Genomic DNA, 24,728 nt, shown 5'->3' with positions numbered 1-24,728 from the left:
GGAAAAAAAAAGGGCTTGCATGTGTAATCTTTTTGTGCATACTTAATGTAATAAATAAATTATGTGATTGGGTTAGGATTTCCTTAGTAAAATTTTGTCAAATATGGGTCAACATGAGTGAAGGCCAACCATACGGTTGGATGAGTTTGAGTGTTTAAATTTACCGATAACTCTGGACTTAAGTCCAGACAAGTAGTCCTTTGGGTTCAAATTTGATATTTGGACCTATAACTATAAGCAAGTGACAACTTCTTTCCACCTGGCCCACGAAATTTGTGACATACTCCTAAGTCCTAAGCCCATTTATAGGATGAGTCCACATTGAACACCACCCAAGGGATCTATTGTTTCTTCTTCATTTTTTTTTTTTTTTTGGGGGCAGAAACCCAGGAAAACTATTCAGTTGGCAGTCCACAAGGTGCTCACAGTTATTCCTTGAATTTTATTTGTTCATAAAGTCATCAAACTCCTGCCATATTTGAATTTCCAAACCATTTAACTTACTTGCACCACATATTCTCAAAAAAATTGTCAAGTTTTTGTTTAACCTCTTAAGCCTATGATATAAAGCTAAGTATTGCCCATTTTATCGTTCACATACTAGTCTGTGGCATTATTTTATGTGTAAACACTCAATGTATCAATCTGATTCCCCACCAGGGCCACCACCAACCAGAATGAAGAGAAAGGAAAGTAAATACGACTAGGGCATGGTAGATATAATTTTAGGCTTAAGGCATTATATATAACTTTAGGCAAGCCATTTTCTTATTCATTTGAGATTTTCACTTTTAAGTTTTTTGTTGTATTTACTATATATATATATATATATATATATATATTTTTTTTTTTTTAATCGCTACTAAAAAGAATTTAACAATAGAAATATGAGTCTGTTTGGATTGAGCTTATTGTTGTTGAAACTGAAAACTGAAAACACTGTAACAAAATAATTTTTAAATGTGTAAATAGTACCGTGTGACCTATTTTTAATATTTTTTAATACGTGAACAGTGATGAACAGTACTACTACAGTATTGCTACAGTGCTGCTACAGTACTTTATGTCTCCTGGAACGCGTGAAGTGAGGAAAAAAAAAAAAAAAAAAAAGAGGAAAAACGCAGCTTTGGATTCAGCGGAAAACGCTACCTAAAATCAAATTCATGTGTTGGTTATTTTATGTTTGATTAGAACTTTAATTTTAGAAGCAAAAGTTTCGTTTGAATATTTTGTATAACTTGTACGTAACTACCTCGTCATCCTTTCGGCCAACTATAACGTAAATACAAACTCTACTACTGTAGTAATTTCTTTCTTTCTTTTTTTGTTTTTTTTTTAGAAAGTACTGTAGTAATTTCTTGACTAAAAATTCCATAGTAGAAATTCTACTAATTCTGATCACTTTTCGCTTTACTTTATATACTATTCAATGAACTTTCTAAAGCAGAAGAGTTTTGTGGGAAAAAAAATGCATATATTACGATAAAAATTAATAAATGAAAACAAATTAAATTAATACTTGTTTAGAGTAATAATTTATTTTTAATTACTCACCCATAATGATATATATAGTTATAGTTATAGACACAGAGAAAATGGAAGACTAGAGAAATATGAAAGAGAACTTCTATTATTCATTGTTTTCAAAATAAAAGAATACAACTATATATATATCAAATTAAAAGTAGTATGGAAGAGGGTAAACTAAAACAAGATAGGAAAGAATCAAAAGGGAAATAGGTGTTCTCCGAATACAATTTTTTATTTTTTATATCTTACTTTTTATGTTCCACTTTAATTATACCATCAATTACAACCTTTTTTTTTTTTTTTGTGAAACAATCACTTTTCCATTTTTTTTTTTTCACTTTTCTTATAAAATAATCAAAGTTTTATTTTATTTTATTTTTTTATATAAAAAAAATCAGATATGATATACCATTAACAATTTTAAAGTGGGACAAAAAACTTTTATTCGGCACCCTCTTAGTAAAATAATCATTCTGACAAGTATGGTTAAGTGTGCATTTAGGATTGCTTGAAAAGTCAGTTTTTTTTTTTTTTACTATATATTCAGCTTATTTTTGCTACTATTCATGGATCTCATTGCACTTTTTGGTATTATTTATGAGTTTTACTGTACTGTTTCAACTACCTTTTAGATTTATTTGCAGTACTTTCAACAAAAAGTTTTTAGTTTCAACTAAATAAACTGTTCCCAAACAAACACTCATGAATACAACTTTACAAAATGATGATGCACAAAAAATCGTCAGTGAGTTAATCGTCCACACACATCAATGGGTGCACCTAAAGAACAAAAGAGAGGAACCAATCAAAGGGCATCGATGGGGTACCGGCCAAAGACCCTCCGAAAGTTTAGTTAGAAGAGAGCTCCAACAATACTTGAGAGTTTAAGCTTTAGAGAAATTGTGCGTACCTTATTTTCTGAAGGGCTTTTAGGTTTTTATAGTAGTGTAGAACCGACCTCCGTTTCTTGTGTAGCAAGATGTTTCCTTATGGAGAAGATCATCATTAATGGGCGAATATTATGAGATCCTCCTTATGTTAGGATTCTATTTGTATTGGAACTCTATAGGCTAGGGTTAATTGTCAGACGCAAGTTGTTTCCATTTAGGATTCCTTGGAGATCACTAAAACCAGGTGGATGCCACGTGGCCTTTAGATCCATCCACTAATCTAGCACCGTCAAGTTTATTTAAATGGATCCATCATCCTTAATTTTACCCTCTTCAGTTGCCCCCTCACTCCATGGATCTGTGATCTCTAAGTGGACAGGCCCATGGAGTGACGGTTCAATTTGTCTCCTGAAAAACATACCTAGCCTGATAAGCTGGCTTAGGGTCATTAATGTCGTAGGACACGTGGCGTCTATCCAGTGGCTCATCACTTGGAATGAAGTGTCCCTTCGTCTTTAATGTCGTCCCTTCTATATAAACCTGAGCCCTGTTCTTGAGGGCGAAGCCTTTACAAAGTCTTTGACTTCATCGAAAGTGAGACTAGTTGGCTTGGCTTATATCACCCATGTTTGCATTGGCAATTGTGGTGCCTAAGAAATATGCACCCCCTTTTCTTTTAAGCTTAAGGCGATCCTGTCGATATCATGCTAGATGGCACAATGCATGAGCATATAGATCCCTACCGAGTAAGGGTTCCCATCTGATCAATCCAATGGCATGTTGTATGGCTTTTGAGAATACCAATGAGGTAAGTGCTATCATTTGAAGTGTTCAAGAGAGAATAGCGCCGTTGGTAGCCCCCCTGGATATTCCTGAAATCCTTGCTAGCTTTATAGCTAGCTTATGGAGGTCTGTGGGGATGATAGCTTCCATGTCATAGACTAGAGAGAAAAGGCGAAGCTTCTGTGGCTTGTAACTTGAGATTACAATGAGCCCAGAGGGCTGCAAGGAGCTCCTTTGTGTTTGCTATGTCTCATGGAAGATGGGATCACCATCACTTTGACAAGCTAGATAGCGATGATTCTCTTCTAACTTAACCTTCGGAGGGTCTTTGGCCAGTACCCCACTGGTGCCCTTTGATTGGTTCTTCTTTTTTGTTCTTCAGGTGCACCCATTGACGTGTGTGGACGATCAACTCACTGACGACTTTTCGTGCATCATCAAAAAAAGAAAAAAAAAAAAAGAAAAGAAGAAGAGCTGCACAACATTCTAACTAATTAAATGTAAGGATGTATCAAATATACAACTTCACGTAGTGCAGGAGTAACCTATCTTACAAGGGTGAAGAGAGTAAATTCTATTTGTAAGAAAAAAAAAACACAAGTGTAAATGTAGAGACAAACTTGCTTATCTAATAATAAATGGCAGCCTTTATTACACTGCTTATTACACACACATCGTACTCATATTTTTGTTTTTTAAATAAAATTGTAACTTGAAGTCACAATTTTAGTCTAAAAAATAAATTATGTGTATGGTGTATGTAATGAGTCAAAATCTTCTATTCCACTCTTTTTGCTCCACTATATACTTTACAGATAAAAACATACCACATGTCCTTCTAATTTATTAAATGCTAAATTTATGCCTTTTATTATTTCAATATCCTAAAATAAATAATCCATCATATTTAGGTAATTGAAATAATAGAAGGCATAAATTTAGCATTTAATAAATTAGATGGATATGTGGCATGTTTTTATTTGTGGAGTATATAATAGAGCAGGAAGTGAGGGACAGAAGATTTGGACTCGTATGTAATAGGTGTGCACATTAAGGGTATGTTTGGTATATTGAATGTAGATTACATTAGGAATAGTAATCTTTATTATTTGGAATAAAAAACATTGTAATGAAATAACTATTACTATTCATAAGTTTGGTTGTTACATATGGAAAGCTTGTAAAAGATGATGTATAAGGAAACTTTATATTTTTGGAAATATATTAATTTTAAAACCTATTATATATACTAAGGAATAGCTATTACATCCATTTTAAAGAGGAATGACTATTCTTCAATTTAAAGAATAGTCATTCCAATGTAATAACTAATTCATATAATAAAGATGCAACCAAATGACCGAATTGCTATTACACATGAATAACTATTCCTTTACAGGAGTTATTACAGCATACCAAACGTACCTTAGCAATTGTAATAGTAAAACATTAATGCATGGCTATTGGTTTGTGATATCTTTATATTTTTGGGATATTACAACATATACCAACATTTTTTTTGAAGAGTACCAACATAATCTTAACCATGCATGAGTGGTTAAAATAGTAACTATTAAAATGAATTTTCAGAATCATTGGAAGTATCATGTACTCCATAAATATCATAGAAATAAGATTATGCATTTTATTCTCGCATCACATATAAGTCCCCATTAGTACTGAAAAGATATGATTACTTAGAACAATGTCTATTACACATAAAGTTGTGTAAAAATTTTTTAAATTGAAAATTGTGACTTCGTTCTAAATTATTACACACAACTTTGAGTGCAATAGTTTGTGTGCACTAGTCATTTAACGATTAGTTAAGAAGTCTCACTGCTATCTTAATGATCTCCCAAGATGCTATCGAGCTCCTTCACAAATCTTTCCATGGCTAAAGTTGGCAAGCACATTGGCACCATAATTCCATCCTCTCCTTGACTGTTCTTCATTGGCATGTAGAAGTTTGCAGGGTCAAGACCTGGCTCTGGAAAAATCTTACCTGGTCCACCAAAGGCGGCTCTGCCCAACCCAAAATCCAAAGCTTCAAATCTTATACGTGTTATGTCTGATACAAACGTAGGAATGCACCATGGTAAGAAAAGGTCGACCTTTTATCACCAAAAGATGTATAAGTGATCGAACATACTCCTCGGTAACATTATTCTTTGCACTTTTGATTAGTTCCAATGCGTATTCCAAAGGACTTTGACATAGCTTTCCAGCAGTTGTTAAAGCCAATGAGACTGCAATCCCATTACCATAGTACCCTATTGGTGAGTTAAATTTGTTTCGCACGTTAATGGCAAATATCAAGCACACTTCATCCTCTGAGTCCAGTTGAATTGCTATGGTGCGGCATCTCCATAAGCATGCAGGTAATACCTCAAACGTGGAAGATTTATGTAGGTGATGAGGAAGTTTTTTTTCTTCGAATTGCAGATATCTGAGTTGGACCAAAGAAGAAACAATTGCAGGCCATGTCATGGAGGGAACTGGCAAAGGCCTTGGACTCGACCACTTCATCAAATTCATGATATGTGAATGTCACTTGTGGTGGGTTTCTAGCATTGAGAAGCTCCCTTTGCCACACAGGTGGGATTGAAGGAGCAGTTGCGCCTTGTGCCATCTCACCTACAGCAATCATGAATTGAAGTATGCTCATACCATCACTCATTATGTGATTGTAGCGCAAGGCAAGGACAAAACCTCCACACCTTAGTCGTGTCACCTATGTATCATACCAATCAACATTAGTACACACAAGCATAAGCAGATTATTGTATTTATACATATCACTTATAAGTAACATACTTTTTTTTTTCTTGAAAACAAAACTTTTATTGAAACAGCCAAATGCTACCATACAATACAGGGGAGCACAGAGCTTCCCTCGAAAGTACATCCACAAAACTAAGGAAAATACATCAACCAAGCCAAAAAAGACTATAAACACCAGAAAATTATCAAGAAAAAAATTTGTATACACAATGTCTACACTTCAAGTATCCATTTAAAAAAAAAATTTGTATTGTGTGTTCTAGTGTTCGCTGTGTATAAATCTAGTCTACAACTACAAAAGTTAGGCCATTTTGTAGTTGTACTCTCTGGTTATATAATGTATTATAAATCTGATTTAAAACATTAGTATATTATTACTATTTTTGTGTGTGTTCTAATAAGTACTGTTTATTAAAAAAAAAAATTGTTAGTAAGCTAAAGTGTGATGTTTTTTGGACAAATTGTTACAAGGGGGGAGGGGGGAGGGATATTTGAACATTAGTTGTCCTCATAAAAGAAACTAATCAATGTTATTAAACTACAAGACACTTAATATACTAGGTGTGAGTTATTATACAAGACTAATTGATTACTTGTATATGCATGAACGAACTAAATAATGTTGGTATATTTTAGTATGAAAATATGAGTTTGATCATAACTTCCCCAAATTTATAGTCCAATAGCATAAATTATAGACAAAGTACCTTCATTTTTTTTTCTTAATTCCAAATCAAATAAGATACATAATTCAATTATTGGTATATGAAGAAGAAAAAAAAATGCATGGTTAAAGTTTGAAAGACAGATTAGTACATGAAAATTTTTTATGTAAGCTCTTTGTATTATACCTCTCTCTCTCTCTCTCTCTTAAGGGTGAATTTGATACCTAAGACTCATAGCTATGGGTTAGGTAAACCCTATATGAGAGAAGAAAAAAATAATACGGGGCTTTCTCACACACATACACAAGTTAGAAGAGAAAGAAAGACAGTGATTATAATCAATGAGGTAAGTTGCTTACAAAATTTGACAGAGAAGAGCCACAAATTACCTGAAAAAGTAACAATGGGCAATTAAGCATCCCTCCGGAGCCGGGAACTTAAAAATGAGCTCGTCTATACATGGGAATGGAGGATGAGGTGCATCACCAAACTCCTCCAGAGTAACATCAGCATCGGCCTCAATGAACATCACACCCTCACCAGTACATTCTACCATGAACTTGGCATCGGGACCTTCCCTAAGCCTTCCTGCATATGGGTAGTAAAACGCAAGTGTTTGTGCAAGTGCCTCTCTAATGACCTTCACAGGGTCTTTTCCTACCAATGACTGATCATAGCGATAAAACATTATGACCAGAACATGATGGCGTTCTCGATCATCCACATCTGAAAGTTGTTTGAATTCATGGGGAGTGGATTTAGCTGGAACAACCAGTTCTGGTTCACATCTCCGAACATTGAAAACTAGAGAAGTGGGTGAGGGTGCCATAATTGCCATTGCTACAAAAATGAGCTACAATTGAGAATAATCAGTACAGTGCCAAGTGAGTTTAAATTAAAAGACATTGGTATGCTCTTTATCTTAATTAAAAACGCAAGGAAGAACAAAATAGAGACGGCTGCCGACCCTTTCTCTCTATCTCAGACAAAAAAGAGAGACGGCGTTTACAATTAATTAAGTGCGCTTATAACTATTTTGGGTGATTTTACTGTAAATAAACAATGCCTACAATGCGATAAATAAACTAGTTTCTAGCTAGTTACTTTCGTCTATCACAATGAACTTTCACCTAACATTGTCCGACTTCTATGCCTACATGAATGATCTCTTCTTAACATAATGATCTTACTTGACAATGCCTTAAACTCATCCCTCACGGCCACCAGCCAAGAACAAACGGAGGAAAACAACTCTAGCATAAGTCCTATAGTATCTGAAGGATAGTCATCTGTCCATATCCAGTTTTCTACCGATAATGCTAGTATCACACCAAACACACACTTTGCCACAATTGCCTTACGTGGTAGACTTTTATTGTTTGTCCGTCACTATTAGATGGACTAATTATTTTTTCTTTACCACTCATAGTTTACTACGTAACATAGTTGTAGTAAAATGTGTATTTATGTGTGATACATTGATACTAACAATCAGAAAAAGAAAAAAGGATTGGTAATAAATAAAATGAAAACTGAAAATACTGAGATGAGAGTAATAAAATGAGAGAGAGTCTGAAATGATAATAGAAAAGAGAAAAATGGAAGAGAGATAATATTTGCTATAACTAAAAGCTGAGTTGCTAAGAATAACATAATTGCAAAACCAAAAAAAAACATAATTGAACACCCCAAATAAAATAAAATAATAATAATAAAAAAATCCCCTACAGTTTCTTTTTCTCATAGTTTGGACCCATTCCAGTTCGGGACATGACAATTATGGTATTGGAACTTAGGTTATGATTTTGTATACTTTTGAAGTTAAGAAAGGATCAAGATCGTGAAAGCAGTAGGTTTTGTTGTAGATCCATGCAAGGTGGTTTCCTTTGGGTAGTTTAGATGAGAAACTATCTTGTGTGCTATTTTTGGTTGATTGGATTGGCTTCGCTTGGAATTTATTTAGCCTTTCTCTGTTTTGCAATGCTGTTGTAAGTTCTTGAAATGGTTGTGTGGTGGAAATTGTTGTGATTTTGTACTTTACTCATGCCAGTAGTTGTTAATTTTTTGCATTATTCTTGTAATGACTGAAAAGTTTTTGAATTGAAGTCCTAAGATTGTTTTGAGCTATAAAAAAAAAAATTGAGTTTTTAAATTTCTTTTTTCTATGTTTAAAAACATTTTAAAAAACAATTTGCTGATAGTAAATATTGTTGGCCATGCTGACCTTAGGAGGTGCAACTTTGTCGAACCTCGTTGGCTGTGAGTGGTATGATAAGTTGTTAACCAACTATCTTTAGCATAATCCAACAAATTTTATTTGTGATGGTTGGTCAGGGGATTTGTTTGATCCCATTGAGCTCATGAGGTGTCTAACAAACAATGAACCATCAGGTGTGAGGTTATTATGCTATGTTAAATAAAAAATAGTACAAAAATAAATTTTGTTTTGAAGCAGTCTCTTGGAAATATCTATCAGCTGATTTCAATGTTATTTAAAATTTGTTCAATTTAAAAAAAAAAAAATTGATATTGAACTCTCCATGGTTAAATTTTGATTGATTTTCAAGATTTGGAAATGCTATGTTGGAAATTTTCCTTGTTCTAATTTGGTGAAAATTGATGGATTGACTTAAGTTATGTTTTAACTTTAATTTTTTTTGTTGACCATGGTATAACTTTTGTTGTCCCATGGATCTTGTTTAATTTTAAATTGATGTCAGTTCGGGTTTTCCCAAGCTATTTTAGATGTTAAGCTTTCATCAACTGTTTTCCGGGATTGTTTGGAACTTTTGTCCCTTCTTAAACTAGTATAAAATTGATTTGTCGGTCAATTTGAACCTACAGTAAGTTTATGTGGATGATTGGACTTTAGAAAATTATAATTTGAGTTTCCGAACTCAGATTTAGAAAACTTTGTATGCATTTGTTTTAAGGGTACATTACTTTGGTAAAGTCATCATTTTCGTATGTATTTACTTTTAAATTTATCATGTTCCCATGAATTGCCACCGTCCTTTAAATTGTATCATGTTGGAACGTATTACTTACGTTTGGACTGTTATATATGGAGCATTTAATTTCCTTAGAAATGTATATTATGCTTTCCACAGGTTTCAAAAATTAGACAGAATTTTATTCGATTTATGGTTGGGTTAACCTTAAAAATGGTTTTTGAACCTGATTTATAATACTTGAATATTAATTCTTTCAGATTCAAACCTTTACAAACACTTGGTAAATATTTTTGGAAATTGCAATTTTCTCCCAAATTTTTTTTTTTTTTTTTGAGTCTTTGGAAAACTTGTAATGTTACTTTGTCATTATGAAATTTTTTTTTCTTTTCCAAAAATTGGGAGTTTAGACATGTTTTTGTAGTCGCTATATATTTTTTTGGTTATTGGCCCTTGTATCTCTTGAGAAGGTATTTTTTTTTTTTTTTGAGAATCAATAAACGAAGCTTTATATTAAAGCAGGCTAAATAGATCCGCCTGTAAAACAGATGAAATATTTGGTGGTACATCTTCCATCCAGATGTTAGATTGAGATAGGTTCTTAGCTCGCCTTGCTAAAGAATGAGCTAGACCGTTACATTGCCTCCTTACATGATTAAAGTTACTCGATGATAAATAAGAGGCTATGACCTGAATATCCTTCACTAAGTGACCAAAGCTAGCTAAAGAGTAGGAATCCTCCCTTAGTGCTTTGATGAGTATCTGAGAATCACTTTCCAGCACAATATTTCTGAAGCCCGTTTCCACTGCTAACTCCATGCCTCGCCGAGCAGCCAACACTTCCACTTCAATCACCGTTGAGGGCAACGGAATGCGTTCCGATAGAGAAACCATTACCTGGCCATGTTCGTCCCTGATAACCACACCCAAACCAGCTGTATTTTCTGCAGTAAAAAGAGCTCCATCCACGTTCACCTTGTACTGACCAGGACCTGGTGGTTGCCATCTTGCTGTTTGAGTTCCCCCTGTCGCTCCTCTTGCCATGTTGTGTTGTGAAAATTCACTCACCCTTGCCCGGGCTCGCTGCAATAGTTGGTCCAAATTTTCTGCCTTTTTACCCAGTCTAAGGTTGTTTCTCCGGTTCCATAATGCCCAGAGCACCATGGCAAACAGCGCTGGTTCTCTATTTTCTGCAAAGACAGTCCCTATAAGGTCAACAAAAGATACGGTTCTTCTCAACTCTTCGTGGTACCATAACGGCATTTTTTTCCAAAGTTCCTCAAGCTTCGGGCAACTGTAGAGAGCATGCTTCACGTCTTCAGTGTGCTCTCTGCAAGCTTCACATCCTGCATCTTGAATGATCTTTCGCCGAACCAGATTGTCTTTAGAAGGCAAGGAGTTTTTGGTTGCCCGCCAGACCAAATTCTTCACTTTGCTTGGCACAGGTAGCTTCCACATGGCTTGCCACAGTGGACTTAATCTTGACATATCCGATTGTCCAGGTTGTGCATTCTGGACTTCCTTTTGCAAAAATTGATACCCGGATTTCACGGAATATTCTCCATTAGGATTATAGGGCCATGTGAGTACATCAGGCTGATTAGTGCGACACAAGGGTATTGTCTTTATGATCTCCACTTCATAACTGGGCAACGTGTTCTCCAACACCTCTGTTTTCCATTGCCTCTGCTCCCCATCAATCAAGAAACTCACTTTTGACTCCACTGGTGCCTCAGGCCGAGGTGATAAGACCCTGGGAGAGTGTTTCCTCGGCAACCATCTATCTGCCCATATGTCTACTGAATGTCCATCTCCTATCCGCCAAATTGCTCCTTTTTTTATGACTTCTCTGCCTCGTATTAAGCTCCGCCATGCATATGAAGCTGAACTCGGGGTGGCTGCCTCCATGATTGTACATGAAGGAAAGAATTTCGACTTAAACACCCTATAGAACAAGGATGTTTTATCATGCAAGAGCCGCCAAGTTTGTTTCGCCAATAATGCATCATTGAACATTGATAAATCCTTAAACCCCATTCCACCTTGGGATTTAGGCTTACAAAGCTCTTCCCATTTAATCCAATGGACCTTTCGGCCTTCTCCCCTTTGACCCCAATAGAACTTTTTGATGAGGGCCTCAATTTCATGACATAAACCGATTGGCAATTTGAAGCATGACATCGTGTAGGTAGGAAGTGCCTGAGCAACCGCCTTGATTAACACCTCCTGTCCTGCTTGTGAGAGCAACTTCCCTTCCCATCCCTGCAACTTTTTCCACACCCTTTGCTTTATGTTGTCAAAACTCTCCCTTTTCTTCCTTCCTATAAAAGATGGCAACCCCAAGTACTTCTCATATTGTTGGACCACCGGAACTCCTAAAGCTTGCTTTATAGATTCTTGCCTAGCTGAGGATGTGGACTTGCTGAAGAAGAGAGTGGTCTTTTCTCTGTTTATCTGCTGCCCTGAAGCATTCTCATATGTATTTAAAATCTCCAATAAATTTTGACAATCATTATCTTGTGCCCTGCAAAAAATAAGACTATCATCTGCAAAAAGGAGATGGGTTAGTTTAGGACCATTACGAGAAATAGAGACTCCTTTAATCTCTCCCATTTCTTCGGCTTTTTTCAACAAACCATGAAAGCCCTCAGTGCATAGAAGAAAAAGATATGGGGAAAGAGGGTCTCCCTGACGAAGCCCCCTAGTTGGAACAATGTTTCCTTGTGGCTCCCCATTTATCAAGACCGAATAAGTGGCTGTGGCTATGCATCCCATCATAAGCTTCACCCAAGCCTCACAAAACCCCATTTTTTTCATCAGATTCTCCATGTACAACCATTCAACCCTATCATAGGCTTTACTCATGTCCAGTTTGAGTGCCATAAAGCCTGTATTTCCTGTGCTATGATTTCTCATATAATGCAAAGTTTCAAAGGCAACCATGATATTATCAGAGATCAGTCGGTCAGTCATAAAAGCACTTTGATGCTCAGACACAATAGTAGGCAGCACCTTTTTCAACCTATTTGCTAGAACCTTAGAGTATACCCTATAAAGGACATTACTAAGGGAAATAGGTCGATATTGTGAAATGTATTCCGGGTTTTTTACTTTAGGAATTAAAGTAATAAAAGAGTGACCAAGTGAGGGTGGAAAAGTACCCGTATTCAAATACATAAGTATAGCATCAGTAACATCCTTACCAACCAAAGACCAATAATTTTGATAAAAAATTGGAGGCATACCGTCAGGACCAGGTGACTTTAGTGGTGCCATTTGTTTGATGGCCACCTCTACCTCTTGTGCTGTGAATTCCCCCATCAATTCTGAGTTCATCTCCTCTGTAACTACATGTGGGATTTGTTCCAAAATTGTCTCAAAGCTGGTCGGATTTGAGGAGGTAAATAAGTCTTGATAAAAATCCACCACCGTGTCCACCAAACTACTCTGATCTGTGCACCATCTGCCCTCTCTATTATATAGACCTCTGATGTAGTTTCTCCGTCGCCTTACCGATGCTTTACTATGAAAATACCGGGTATTCCTGTCACCATCTCTGAGCCACTGTATTTTAGACCGTTGGGACCACATTTGGGCCTCACGGTCCAAAAGTACATTAACTTCATGTTCAAGCCTTCTCATCCGTGCCACATCTCCTCCTCTGCTCGCTGCCAATTCAGCTTTGGATAATAATTTTTTCTTTTCCCTTAGTTCACGCCTTACACTCCCAAAACTTGTCTTACTCCACTTCAAAAGTGCTTCACCACAATTCTGAATTTTTTTGATCACCCTATTACCAGCATTAACTTCAAAATCCTTCTTCCACACTGCTTCAATGGTTGCGCCACATCCTTGCTCGGCCATCCACATCTGCTCAAACCTAAAAGGTTTTTGCTGATTACACTCCATGCCTTCAGGCCGAATTAGTAAGGCTTTATGATCTGAGGCCGTTGTGTCTAAATGGTACACTTTTGTATCTGGGAACATGGAGAACCAATCATTGGTCGCCACGGCCCGGTCCAACCTCTCCCAAACTGTATAGTTCTCAAAATGTTTATGCCAAGTGAAAATAGGTCCGACAAAACCCAAGTCCATAAAACTGCATTCATCCAGAACATCCCTAAACCCTTGCATCTGTCTATGTGGTCGTGCTCTGCCCCCAATTTTTTCTGATTGCTTAGTTATTTCATTGAAGTCACCCGCACACAACCACGGCGCCTTGCTTCTTACTTTCAAACTTCTCAACCTCCCCCATGCTTCATGCCTCTTTTGAGTATCCGGTTCCCCATAAAAACCTGTAAAACGCCATTCCCCATCCTTATTCTTGTTTACTGTACAATCAATGTGATACTCGGAATAGGTCTCCACAGTTAAATCAAACTCCTCTTTCCAAAAGATCACCAAACAACCCGTTTTATTTCTTCTAGGAGCCACAAATTTATTCTTCATCTTCAAACGTTCTTTCACCCACATTAGCCTAGCTTCATCCGTCCATGTTTCGGCTAAAAACACAACGGAGGGATCTTTTGCCCACACCATCTCTGCAAGCTGATTTTCTGTTCGTTGGTTCCCAAGCCCCCGACAGTTCCAACATAAAATACTCATTGGTTTTGGCAGGGCTGGGAACCAGCCTCCGCCAATAAAAATTTGGTATTCTTGCCCCCCTGAGAAACCTTTCTTTTCTTAAGTAACTCAGATTGGTCATCACTACTCTCCCCCCTCCTTTTCTCCCCTATGACGTCCTCCATATCAACGTCTACCCCCATCTCCGGTCTGTTTATTCTTTTCCACGTTGCCACCCTTTGTATTTTATGCACTGAGTTTTCGTCCATATTTGGTCGTGGTGTCCCAATTAATGGACTTGAGAAAATATGTTGTTGTGCACGTGAAGTTTGAGTGTACACGGATTGGTCTTCAGAAAGTGAGTGTGAATCTATGACTTTTATATTTTTGGCAGCAGTATTTATTGTTGGGTCAAACCTATTCAACTCTTTATCAATCTCATTAATCCTTTCCTCAAATATCTCCTCAGCTGAACGTTTCTCCTCCACAGCTGGCATCTTCAAGTTTAAACTCTTTAATATCCCTGAATTATAGGAATCTGACCGTGAATCAAGCCGAGTATCTTCCTGAGAATCCGCTTCCGTGTTCCCCTGCATCCCGTTTCTGATCTAATAACCACCGGTGCCGGCTTCCCTGTACGAACAACTACTACTGGTGGCTTCCCCACTGACGGTGGTGGAGAAGAGGAAGTGTCCTTTGCTGGTCGAGTGTAAAAGCCCGGCACCTTAACAACAATTTTCCTGGATGGAAAAAAAGGTGGCGCACGAATCCATGATCCAAACTGTTGAGAATCCTTTGACTCACTTCCTGCCGGTTCAGCCCATTGATCACAGTCCCTGTCATCGTGCGTAAGGCAGCCACATCGGTAACAAATGTTCGGGAGTCTTTCGTACTTAAAAGATACCCAAAGTTCCTTACCGCTATCCAGAGAAATCACTCTTCCACAGCACAAAGGCTTTGAAACATCTATGGTGACTCTAATTCTCACAAAACCATCCCCTTCCGATTCGTTTTCATCCGACATCGCATTCACCTTTCCAATGCCCTCACAGATCTTCTCTGCCACTCGTCTGCTTCTGAAACGGATTGGGAGATCATGTATCTGCACCCAAAAGGTAGCCCACTTGAACTCCATCACAGCCAGGTCTATCTCCTTATCGTAGGTTTGCATCACCATTAAGTGCTTGTCAAAACTCCAAGGCTCTGCTGCTACGATCTTGTCCATCTCGCTTGCATCGTCAAAGGTAAAAAGAACTACTTGGTCCGCTTCTTTCTGTATCTTGAACCCGTTTTTTGCTCTCCATAAAGGTGTGAAAGTTTTCGCAATAGCATCAATATTTAGAGCCCGTTTAGTTAAAAATTTGACAGCCAAAACGTGTTCTATCTCTGCCTGTTCTTCCGTCAAGCGAAGGCTGGAACCTTCGTTTTCTGAAAGTGTAAGGCAACTCCAGGATTTTGTTAGGTCTTCCATGGTTTCCCAGATGATAAATCCTAAACAAAAATTGTGTTTCCCTGTAACCCACGAAAAAGAACCCACAAAGCCTCACAGGTAAACTTGTTACCCAGAGGTACTACTGCACCTTCGAAGAAGGGACTGCAAATTCTACACCCTAGGAGAAGAGGGAAGACCCACGTTCTCTAGTGGAGAGAAACTCGATTCTTTCTTGAGAAGGTATTTGATAATGGAGCTTGAGAGTATTGCTTACGTGGATTTTAAAGGTTATTGTACACTTCCTTCTAAAAACGACCATCTTTGTGATGGATCTGCCTTTGTCTTCATAATTAGCATTAATTTTGCAAATTAATGGCTTCCTTCACTTTAATTTTGAAAATTTTCTTCTAATATGATATGTCTTAAATTAAGTTGGAGAGTAGTTGGAATGTGGATTTGTATACTTTACATGGGTTTTGAAAGCCATTTTTTAAAGCCTTCCTTGCAAATGTCTTGTTCGAAATGGACATAATTTTGTCTTCGTGATAAATGTTAAATTTCTAAATCCATGACTTCTTTGGTTTTAACTACTGGTATTCTCTTACCATTTTGAAAATGTTTTTTTTTTTTTTTTTTGGTTTTTTTTTTGTTTTGACAAATAAGGGAATCCAAACCTGTTTGAGCATTTGATTATTCCCTCAGGTGTATAAAGTTCTTTTATCCCAGATACACTGAGTTATTACAGAAAGGAATCCATGAGGGTGGCCCCAAAATGCTGGCAAGAGTTTTTGAAGCCAGAATCTCATAAGGCTTTAGGAACCACTTAGTGGAGAGTATGTGATTTGTGTTTGTAAAATACAATTTAGTGGAGCCTATGTGATTTATGTTTGTAAAAGAAAATTTTAACCCTAGTTTCAAAATTTGGACCTTGTGAAAAGGAATATCTCATGTGATTAGTTTGGTTTTAAACTCTTAATATAATTTTGGCCTTATGGCTCTTATTCTACACTTGTGTTTGAAACTAGTTGGAATCAAAATGGTCTTTTCAGAGATTATTAGGTTGACCCCATCTATAAAAAAGTCACCTTGCATTTATAAAAAGCAAAAATTATATGGCTTCAATTTGTTTTCTTTTTTTGAACATTGAAACAAATACATGGTTGTTATGTTTTTTATTTTAATTTTTTTGACCACGTTAGAATTTAGTGCATATATTATGCAAATTAAATTAAATTTGGTTGGATAATGTTCCTAGTGATGTTAACTCTCTTGTAGTTATTGACAGCAGTTCTGCTAAAGTTTGAATAAAATTACTAGACGGTTTCTCAAAAAAAAAAAAAAAAAAAATCAATTTGGTTCCAAGTATATAATTACTTGTTAGTATTATAATTTTTTTTTAGAAGAAACCAAACTGTGGAGAATAGTTTTTATTTTGCAAAGAGGAAAAGGAACCAAACTGTGGAGGGTTTTTTTTTTTTTTTTGCATAGAGGAAAGACATTCATTTAAAGAAAAAAATATAATACAAAGAGATGTCAAAAGAAAATAGTTCAAACACTAAAATAACACAATAAATAATATATTTGTAAATTTCTAGTGGTTAGTAGATTAATTTAGCATTCATAAACAGATTCTCCAAAAAAATAATAATAATAACCATAATACATGGATCAGAAAACGTTAGCTTTATGAAAGAATATACCCAGGAGTTACATAGATTTTTGAGAGACACTCCAAGAATGAAATCACTGTAAAGGCCGTTCAAAAATTGTTGCAATTCCTAGGAATTTTGTGTCATTTGTTATTAGATTTTTCATCCAAAACACAAAAAGAATGCTTTGAAGAAAACTTAGAGCATCTCCAATAGGCTCTCTAAACACAAAATCCTCTCTATTGTAGAGAGTAAACCCACAATATAGGTCTCCAACAGATTCTCTATACCTGAAATTTTTTTTGACTCATGAACAATAGCTCATAAGTCTGATGGGCTGCTATTCATTTTTCAAATATTTTTTTTCTATTATAATAATAAGGTATTGAATAAAAAAATGTTGGAAGATGTGTAGTTGTTAAAAAAAGAATAAATAATGAATGAAAAAATAATATTTAAATGAGATAGAGAATCTGTTGGAAAGTGTATTTGAAAAAGTGGGTAGCTAAAGGTAAAAGTCACTGTTCATTCTCCAAACAATACAAAAATTTGTCTAATATGTTGTTGATGCTCTTACACACCTTTTAAATGAAATAAAGCAAACCGTGCAGCAAAAGGAGGTGAATACTTTACCTGTTTAAGACTATTCAGGTAAGTGGGTGTAAAGTTGTGCAAAATAGAAAAAGATGCAAAATTACACAATATCTCTTAAATTTGCTCCGCATCAGTCCTTTTATTGTTGGGTAAATATACACATTTGCTACAGTAACCGTGCAAATATGCATGGTTACTGTAGCTGTGTATATTCTTATTTTATTAATTTTTTCTCTCACCTCTGCTCTCATTGGTCTCTCTCTCCCTTTCCCCAGTCTCTTCAACATGAAGAAGAAGATGAAGACCCACTTTAGGAACCACCGGACCCAGAGCTTTCGCCCAAGCCCAACAACTCAACTCTTTGCTTGGAACGGGCGAGCCAGCACGTTAGCCAAATTTGGGTCCGACTAGTTGAGTTGGGCCAATCACCAACAACCACCAGCACTACCCAACCACCACCAGCACCATCGCAATCCAGCACTACCAACCTCCACCACCACAACCCACTTCAACAATTGAAAATCCAAACACAAAATCGACCCAAAATCAACCCAACCATCGGAAATCAATCTCAAACTCAACTCAAAATCAATCCAAACCAAAAACAAATCAAAACCAAACCCAACGAAAACCCATTACAAAAACCCAACTAGATCGTTGGAGTTGCCGTCATTATTGTCGGATCCATTGCCGTAATCATTGCCGCCGTTTTTGTCGGATCTCCTCGCCTCCATGTGTGAGTGTGTGAGTTTGGGATATGAGAGAGGCAGAGAGTTGAGGAAGGAGATGGAGAGACATGAAAGAAAAAGAGAGATGGGGTAATGTTAATAAAATAATAATAAACAAAAGAATAAAAAATATTATTTAAATAAAATAGTGTGTATAATAGATGGTCTGGTGTAGGTATTTTGTAAAATGATAGTGCAAAATAGAAAAAGTAAGCCTTATATGTAAAATAGACAGAAAATTTTAGATGAGCTGATGCTGACATTCTAAGTGTCTATGCATGTAGCACTCAAGGGGAAAAAAAATCACCTTTTAGCTTTCCACTAGTGTTTCTTTTTTCTATTCAATTAAATCATATGCATACTGCTTTTATATAAAGAAGTAATTGCCTAAAAAAAATTATATTTCAATTAGGAATAGAAAGAGTAATCCTAGTACACATTTGTGAGCACACTAACATGACAAAGCAGGTCAAAATTTACTGACTCTACCCAAAAATACCTGACACAAATCTTGATTTTTTGACCCGCAGTAAAAATGAGTTGATCTGTAAACCAACTTAACTTGACTAACCCATGACCCTATCCATTTTTTTTTTAAAAAAAAAATCACTAAAAAATATTTTGACTACACCCTGAGTGGTAGGTTCATGAAGCACAAAGCATGAAAGGGGAGCCAAATAGCTCACTTGAGTCATGACAAGTGACAACCCATTTATTAAAAAAAAAAAAAAAAAAGCAATGCAATTCTGCCAATTTGGGGTCTGTTAGATACATGCACTTAAACAACAATTTTTAGTATTTAAACAATATTACACGTATTTTTACATACTTTTTTACCCACACATATTTTCAAAAAATACAAACAACATTACTTGAGTAATATTACCAAACGAGCCCTTGACTAGACAGTAGATACAACTCACAAGTACACACACTACTTGACTGTTCTACTTCATGACAAAACTTTTTTTTTTTTTAAAGAATCTGAAAAAACTTAGAAAATAAGTGACAAAAGTCACATAAGTTATATTGATTTTTTTTTTTTTTTTTTTTGGAGAACCATATTAAATATTTAATTGTAGTGGAAGATATTGACAAAATTACCCAATTTTGGCTACAATTTGCAAGTACAAATTGTGGGGCCCAAATAATTTATGGGCCGGGCCCATTTACCCGTGAGGAGGCCAGAGGCCCAAGCCGAGGAAGGTTATGGCCCAAGCTCGGCAGGATAGCCCTGGGATTCAGCCGAGGATAGTTCAGTCCTCGGCAGACCCAAAGTCCCACCAGAAAGAGGGGTAAAAACGGTCTAGGACTAAAACTAGGAAGAAAAATCTAAAATATCCAGGGAACGCTGCCCTTACTGCCATTTAATACTCTGAACCTGACAGAGCCGTAGTCTTTGGCTTTTACAACCACCCCCAACGACTTTGGGTATGGGCTGATGGGACAAGTATCAGTCTTGGAAAGGTTGACCCTATACGTGGACGAAGGACAATGAACGCAGGCAGATATAAAAGGAAAAAGGAGTAATCTAGAACAGGGGCTGAGAAAAATGGCCAAAAACCAGAGCCTCCCAGCCCACCTCCAGGAGAAAGATTCTAGGGGTGAAGAAAACTTAACCACGCATGACCACCACGAAAAACCCACCACCTGGTGACTAAGGCCTAGCCTTTCAAACCCACGCTCTCCAAATGATATTGTTTGGGCCTTTTTACGTGCGAACCCAACACCGCTACGGTTCGTTACGAATCGTGTCCTTACACAAATATTTATAGTGTTGAATCTGCTACTAACATTAAGTTGATTGAGATTGAGATAATTCTTATAAAATATTTACTTGTTCTTCTTTACTTAGTATGTTATGTTTATTTTTAAAACTGTTTTTGTTTAGTTTATCTTTCTAAATAATCTAACTATATTATTTTTTAAATGCAACAGAAACATATGTACTTAAGGAGCTTGATAACTTGATATGATTCATGATATTTCGTTTTTTTTTCTTCGGTGAGAATAATATTATTAGTGGTGTAAATTTAAAATATATAAATATATATATATATATATATATTTTTGTGCTCTAGTATATATATATATATATATATTTTTTTTTTTTTGCACTTGATTTTTTTTTGTTAAATTAATACTTAAGAGATTCTGACCGAATATTTTTTGTAATCAATTATCGTAAGGATGTCAACGGGGATACCACTTCTCACGACACTATTACTTTTGACCTCACTGTACCACCGGTCCACGGGATCAAATATATATATATATATATATATAAAATAGAAAAACCAAAAAGTCAATTTGTTGAATTTAGTTAGCCTCTTTTCCTCTCTCCTTATCATCAACAACACACCTAATTCTCTCTCTCTCTCTCTCTCTCTCTCTCTTGTTTCTTTTGTTTTTCCTTTACGCCCTGTTTGGTTGCAAGTATGGGAAGAGAAAAGAAAAGAAAAGAAAGTGGAAAAAGAAAGGAAAAACAAAATGTTTCTCTCATGCATGTTTGGTGACAAGGACTCAAAGAGGGAATCGAACCGAAAAAGAAAAGAAAAGAATATGTTGAACTTTTTTGGTTTTTGGGTTGCAAATAAAAGAAAAATGAAAAGAAAAGTCAATATTTGCGGCTTCTCCCCTTTCTGGCCAAATTGGGCGGGCACAAAATGTAGGTCAGAAGGATTTGGTTTCTCTCACCCTTGGCATTTTTTTTTCATCCAAACAATGAAAAAAACTCACTTTCTCTTCTCTTCCATCCTCTTCCACTTAATCCAAACACACTATTAATCTCACTCGATTCCAGTGACGGACCCACTAAGGGGCTGAGGGGGGCCATTCCCCCCCCCCCCCCAAATTTTTGAAAATTTTAAATAGTATATAGGATGAACAAAAAAAAAAAAAAAAATCCCCAATTCACCAATATCATAATTCAATAAATTTATAACCAAAAAAATCTCATAGAAAAAAAAAAAAAAAATCTCTTACGAGGGTTACAACGATTTATATGACTTTTTTAATTGATTTATAAACTATGAGAAAGTGAATTACAATATTTATATTTTTTTCAAAAGATAAAATGCCAAAATTCTTTTAAAAGCCAATATTGATGATGTAGCATTGCCAACTCTTAATATTGATATCTCAATTTTTTAAAATCCTCAAACAAAGTTTTGAAAAACTTCATTAGTGTGATTTTTAGTTACATCCAAAAGTATGAGATTATCATATTGGAGAGTAGGTCAACATGATAAAATCAACATATTAAATCCAATTACCCAAAATCTAGAGATCTGAAGTCCTCTTTTTTTTCGAAAAAGGTTAGAATATCATGTTATAACTTTTAACTTTTTTGGTTCATATTATATCCTTCTTGACTTAAATATTTAAGTAATAAAGTGCAATTTTTTATCTACCATGATATATATATATATATATATATATATTTTAATAAACCATGTCATATGAAATTTTTTTGGTTCATGCTTTGGCCCCCCCTAGGTTCAAATCCTGGTCCCATCCATGCCCGATTCTAACTCTTTCTTTCTTTCTTTTTTAATTTTTTTTTCCTTTTCTGCCTGGTCGAATATTACCCTTCACGGATTTTCTTACTAAGAGCATCCACAGCAGTGGAGCTAAATTTTTAGCAATTTGGCTCCACTAAAAGTTACTTTATTTATTTTACCTACATACATGCTGCAGCAGTGGATCTATTTTAACTTTCAACATAATAAAATAATATAAACATCACAATAAAATATTATATCTACTACAATAAAATAATATATTCCACTACCAAAAAAATATTACACCACCAACCTCAATCACCTCTACCGTCAACCACAGGCACAACCACCACCACCACCACCACCACCATCACCACAAGCGGCAGTCCACAGCAAAAAAAAAAAGAAAAAAAAAGAGAAAGAAACCCACAACGAGCACAAGCCCACTGCCACAAACACAAATACAAGTCCACTTGCCCACAACAGATCGGAAAACACCACCACCACCACCACTACCACCACTACCGGCAGTCCACAGCAAAAAAAAAAAAAAAAAAAAAACCCACAACGAGTACAAAAAAACAAAACCCACATCAGAGCTAGCAGTCCCGGTCTATAGTACCGGCTCCAACGGTCATGATCCAGGGTGCCACGTTGGCCAATGAGGCTCTGATAGGCCCACTGTTTCCGGCAGAGCAAGAGACGAAAATGCCCTTCTCAACCGCCGTGGAAGCTCCGATTGCGATGGTGTCTCTGTAATACGGAGCTTACCCACCGCCGAGAGAGAGCGAAAGCACGTCCACGCCGTCGCTTATGGCCTGATCCATACCCGCAAGAATATCGGATCCGAAGCACCCAACGCTCCAACAAACTTTGTAAGCTGCGACGCGCGACCGACTCGCCATTCCAGGCGCCGTGCCCTGAGCGTAGCCGAGAAGAGAAGCGTTCCCCACGGGGGATCCGGCAGCGGTGCTGGCCGTGTGGGTCCCATGGCCATCATTGTCGAGCTGAGGGATGAGGGAGGCCGGCGAGCTAAGGGATGAGAGAGGCCGGCAAGCTAGAGATGGGTGAGGGAGATGAGTGTTTGTTTGATGATTGAGGGAGATGAGAGTGCACGGTGAAGGAATGAAATAAAGGGATGAAAAAAATAAGATTAGTTTGATTATTTTATTCGGTAGTGGGAGTAAAAAATTATTTTTTTTGTTTAGATGAGTGCTACAGTGCACATCTATAGATAGATGTGCACTGTAGCAAATAAGCTAAATTTTTTACCTTTAGCTCCACTGCTGCAGGTCCTTTTTGCTATATTGGTGGAGCTAAAATAGCATTATAGCTTTTTAGCTCCACTGCTGCAAATGCTCTAACCAATGACTATATTTTTTTTCCCTCTATCCAGAAGGCAAAAGGAATATAGCTTTTGAAATAAATAGTCGGAACAAAAGTACCATACTTTTTTTTTTTTTTGACATCCAAAAGTACCATACTTATTTGTGCGTAATTGTTACAAATTATTGGCCACTAAAAAGTGAAGTCATGCCAGCAGACTTAAGTGAAAAACATACGAGTTGGAGTCATTTCGTATCAATAAACTTTTCAATCAATTATTATTTTTCATTTTTTAAAAGAGAGGGGATGAATGAATTGTAGGAAAACTGAGAGAAAACGGGCTTTTCTCCTTATTTTTAAAAAATATTCAGCAAATTACTTTTGTTTTGATGTAGGTAAAGATTGAATTTCAGATCTCGTTTCAGTCATCAAAAAACTTTACCAATTGGACTAACTGAAATTAATTGAAACTCACAAATAATAATAATTTAATTATGTCTTTTTTAACCATAAAATCTAGTAAAAATTTATGATTTAGAAATAGTGCGTAATTTAAACCCACTTTATATGTATGAATAAGATATTTAAGATAAAAGAAATGATCTGTTTACAATATTTTTACAACAAATCCTAAGTGGTAGGTTATTACTGGTTATTATTGTTAGGGCAAAAAAAAATCTTGGTGTTAGTTTCAAATTTGAACCAATAATAACTAACCACCTGTGATTTGTTGTAAAAATGTTATAGACGTAGCATCTCTCTTAAGATAATCATAAACTTTAAATAAGAAACTAATAATACATCATCTTATTCAGCTAATAAAAAATAAAATTAAAAAAAAAAAACCTTAATACATCATTATAAGGGAAGTAGCTACGTACTGTGACCCAAAAGGCAGTATATACCATCAACTCAAATTTCACTTACCCTCATCCTTAGAGACCTCATTCAGATTGAAACTCACCACAGTAGAAGGAGGTTTCAGTCCCTTCCATGAACGGTTGCGATGCTTCTTCATGTGGGCACATATAGCCCTTAACCTGTCGTACGGAACTTCACAAAGGGCACATTCATACTGCACAAGAGGCACATTCAAATCAGGGATTTCAGCTTTAGCCTTGACAATGGCCCCTCCAGCAACACTGTGCCTCATGGTGTTTTCAGTCTTTGGCAAAGTTGATGCTTTATGACTGGCATTGATAGGCCCTGCAGGGTTGTGTTGCGTCTGGTTGGGTGGGAATTGGAAATCATTAGGGTTCTTCATGGTGGGCTTGTGTGAAGGGACTGCGAGGGCGTAAGGGATATATAAATGTGTAAGCCGATCGAAGGA

The 24,728-nt window shown here is 36.2% G+C and overlaps 1 protein-coding gene and 1 pseudogene across 1 annotated transcript; both read right to left on the bottom strand.

Annotated features, from left to right (window-relative positions):
* Window positions 1-5,050: 5,050 nt before the first annotated feature.
* On the bottom strand, window positions 5,051-7,481 carry LOC115961360 (annotated as a pseudogene).
* A 7,199-nt stretch (window positions 7,482-14,680) lies between these two features.
* On the bottom strand, window positions 14,681-15,637 carry LOC115961359 (uncharacterized protein At4g02000-like). The gene has a single exon (XM_031080353.1). The coding sequence runs from the start codon at window positions 15,635-15,637 to the stop codon at window positions 14,681-14,683; it is 957 nt and encodes a 318-aa protein (XP_030936213.1).
* Between the last annotated feature and the right edge of the window lie 9,091 nt (window positions 15,638-24,728).

Source organism: Quercus lobata, chromosome 9, assembly GCF_001633185.2.
Source record: "Quercus lobata isolate SW786 chromosome 9, ValleyOak3.0 Primary Assembly, whole genome shotgun sequence".
Lineage (NCBI taxonomy): Eukaryota > Viridiplantae > Streptophyta > Magnoliopsida > Fagales > Fagaceae > Quercus > Quercus lobata.
This window is presented reverse-complemented; position numbering and strand designations above follow the sequence as displayed.

Excerpts from the sequence above, each read along its gene's own strand:
- LOC115961359 (XM_031080353.1), bottom strand. The coding sequence starts at position 15,637 with ATGGAAGACCTAACAAAATCCTGGAGTTGCCTTACACTTTCAGAAAAC.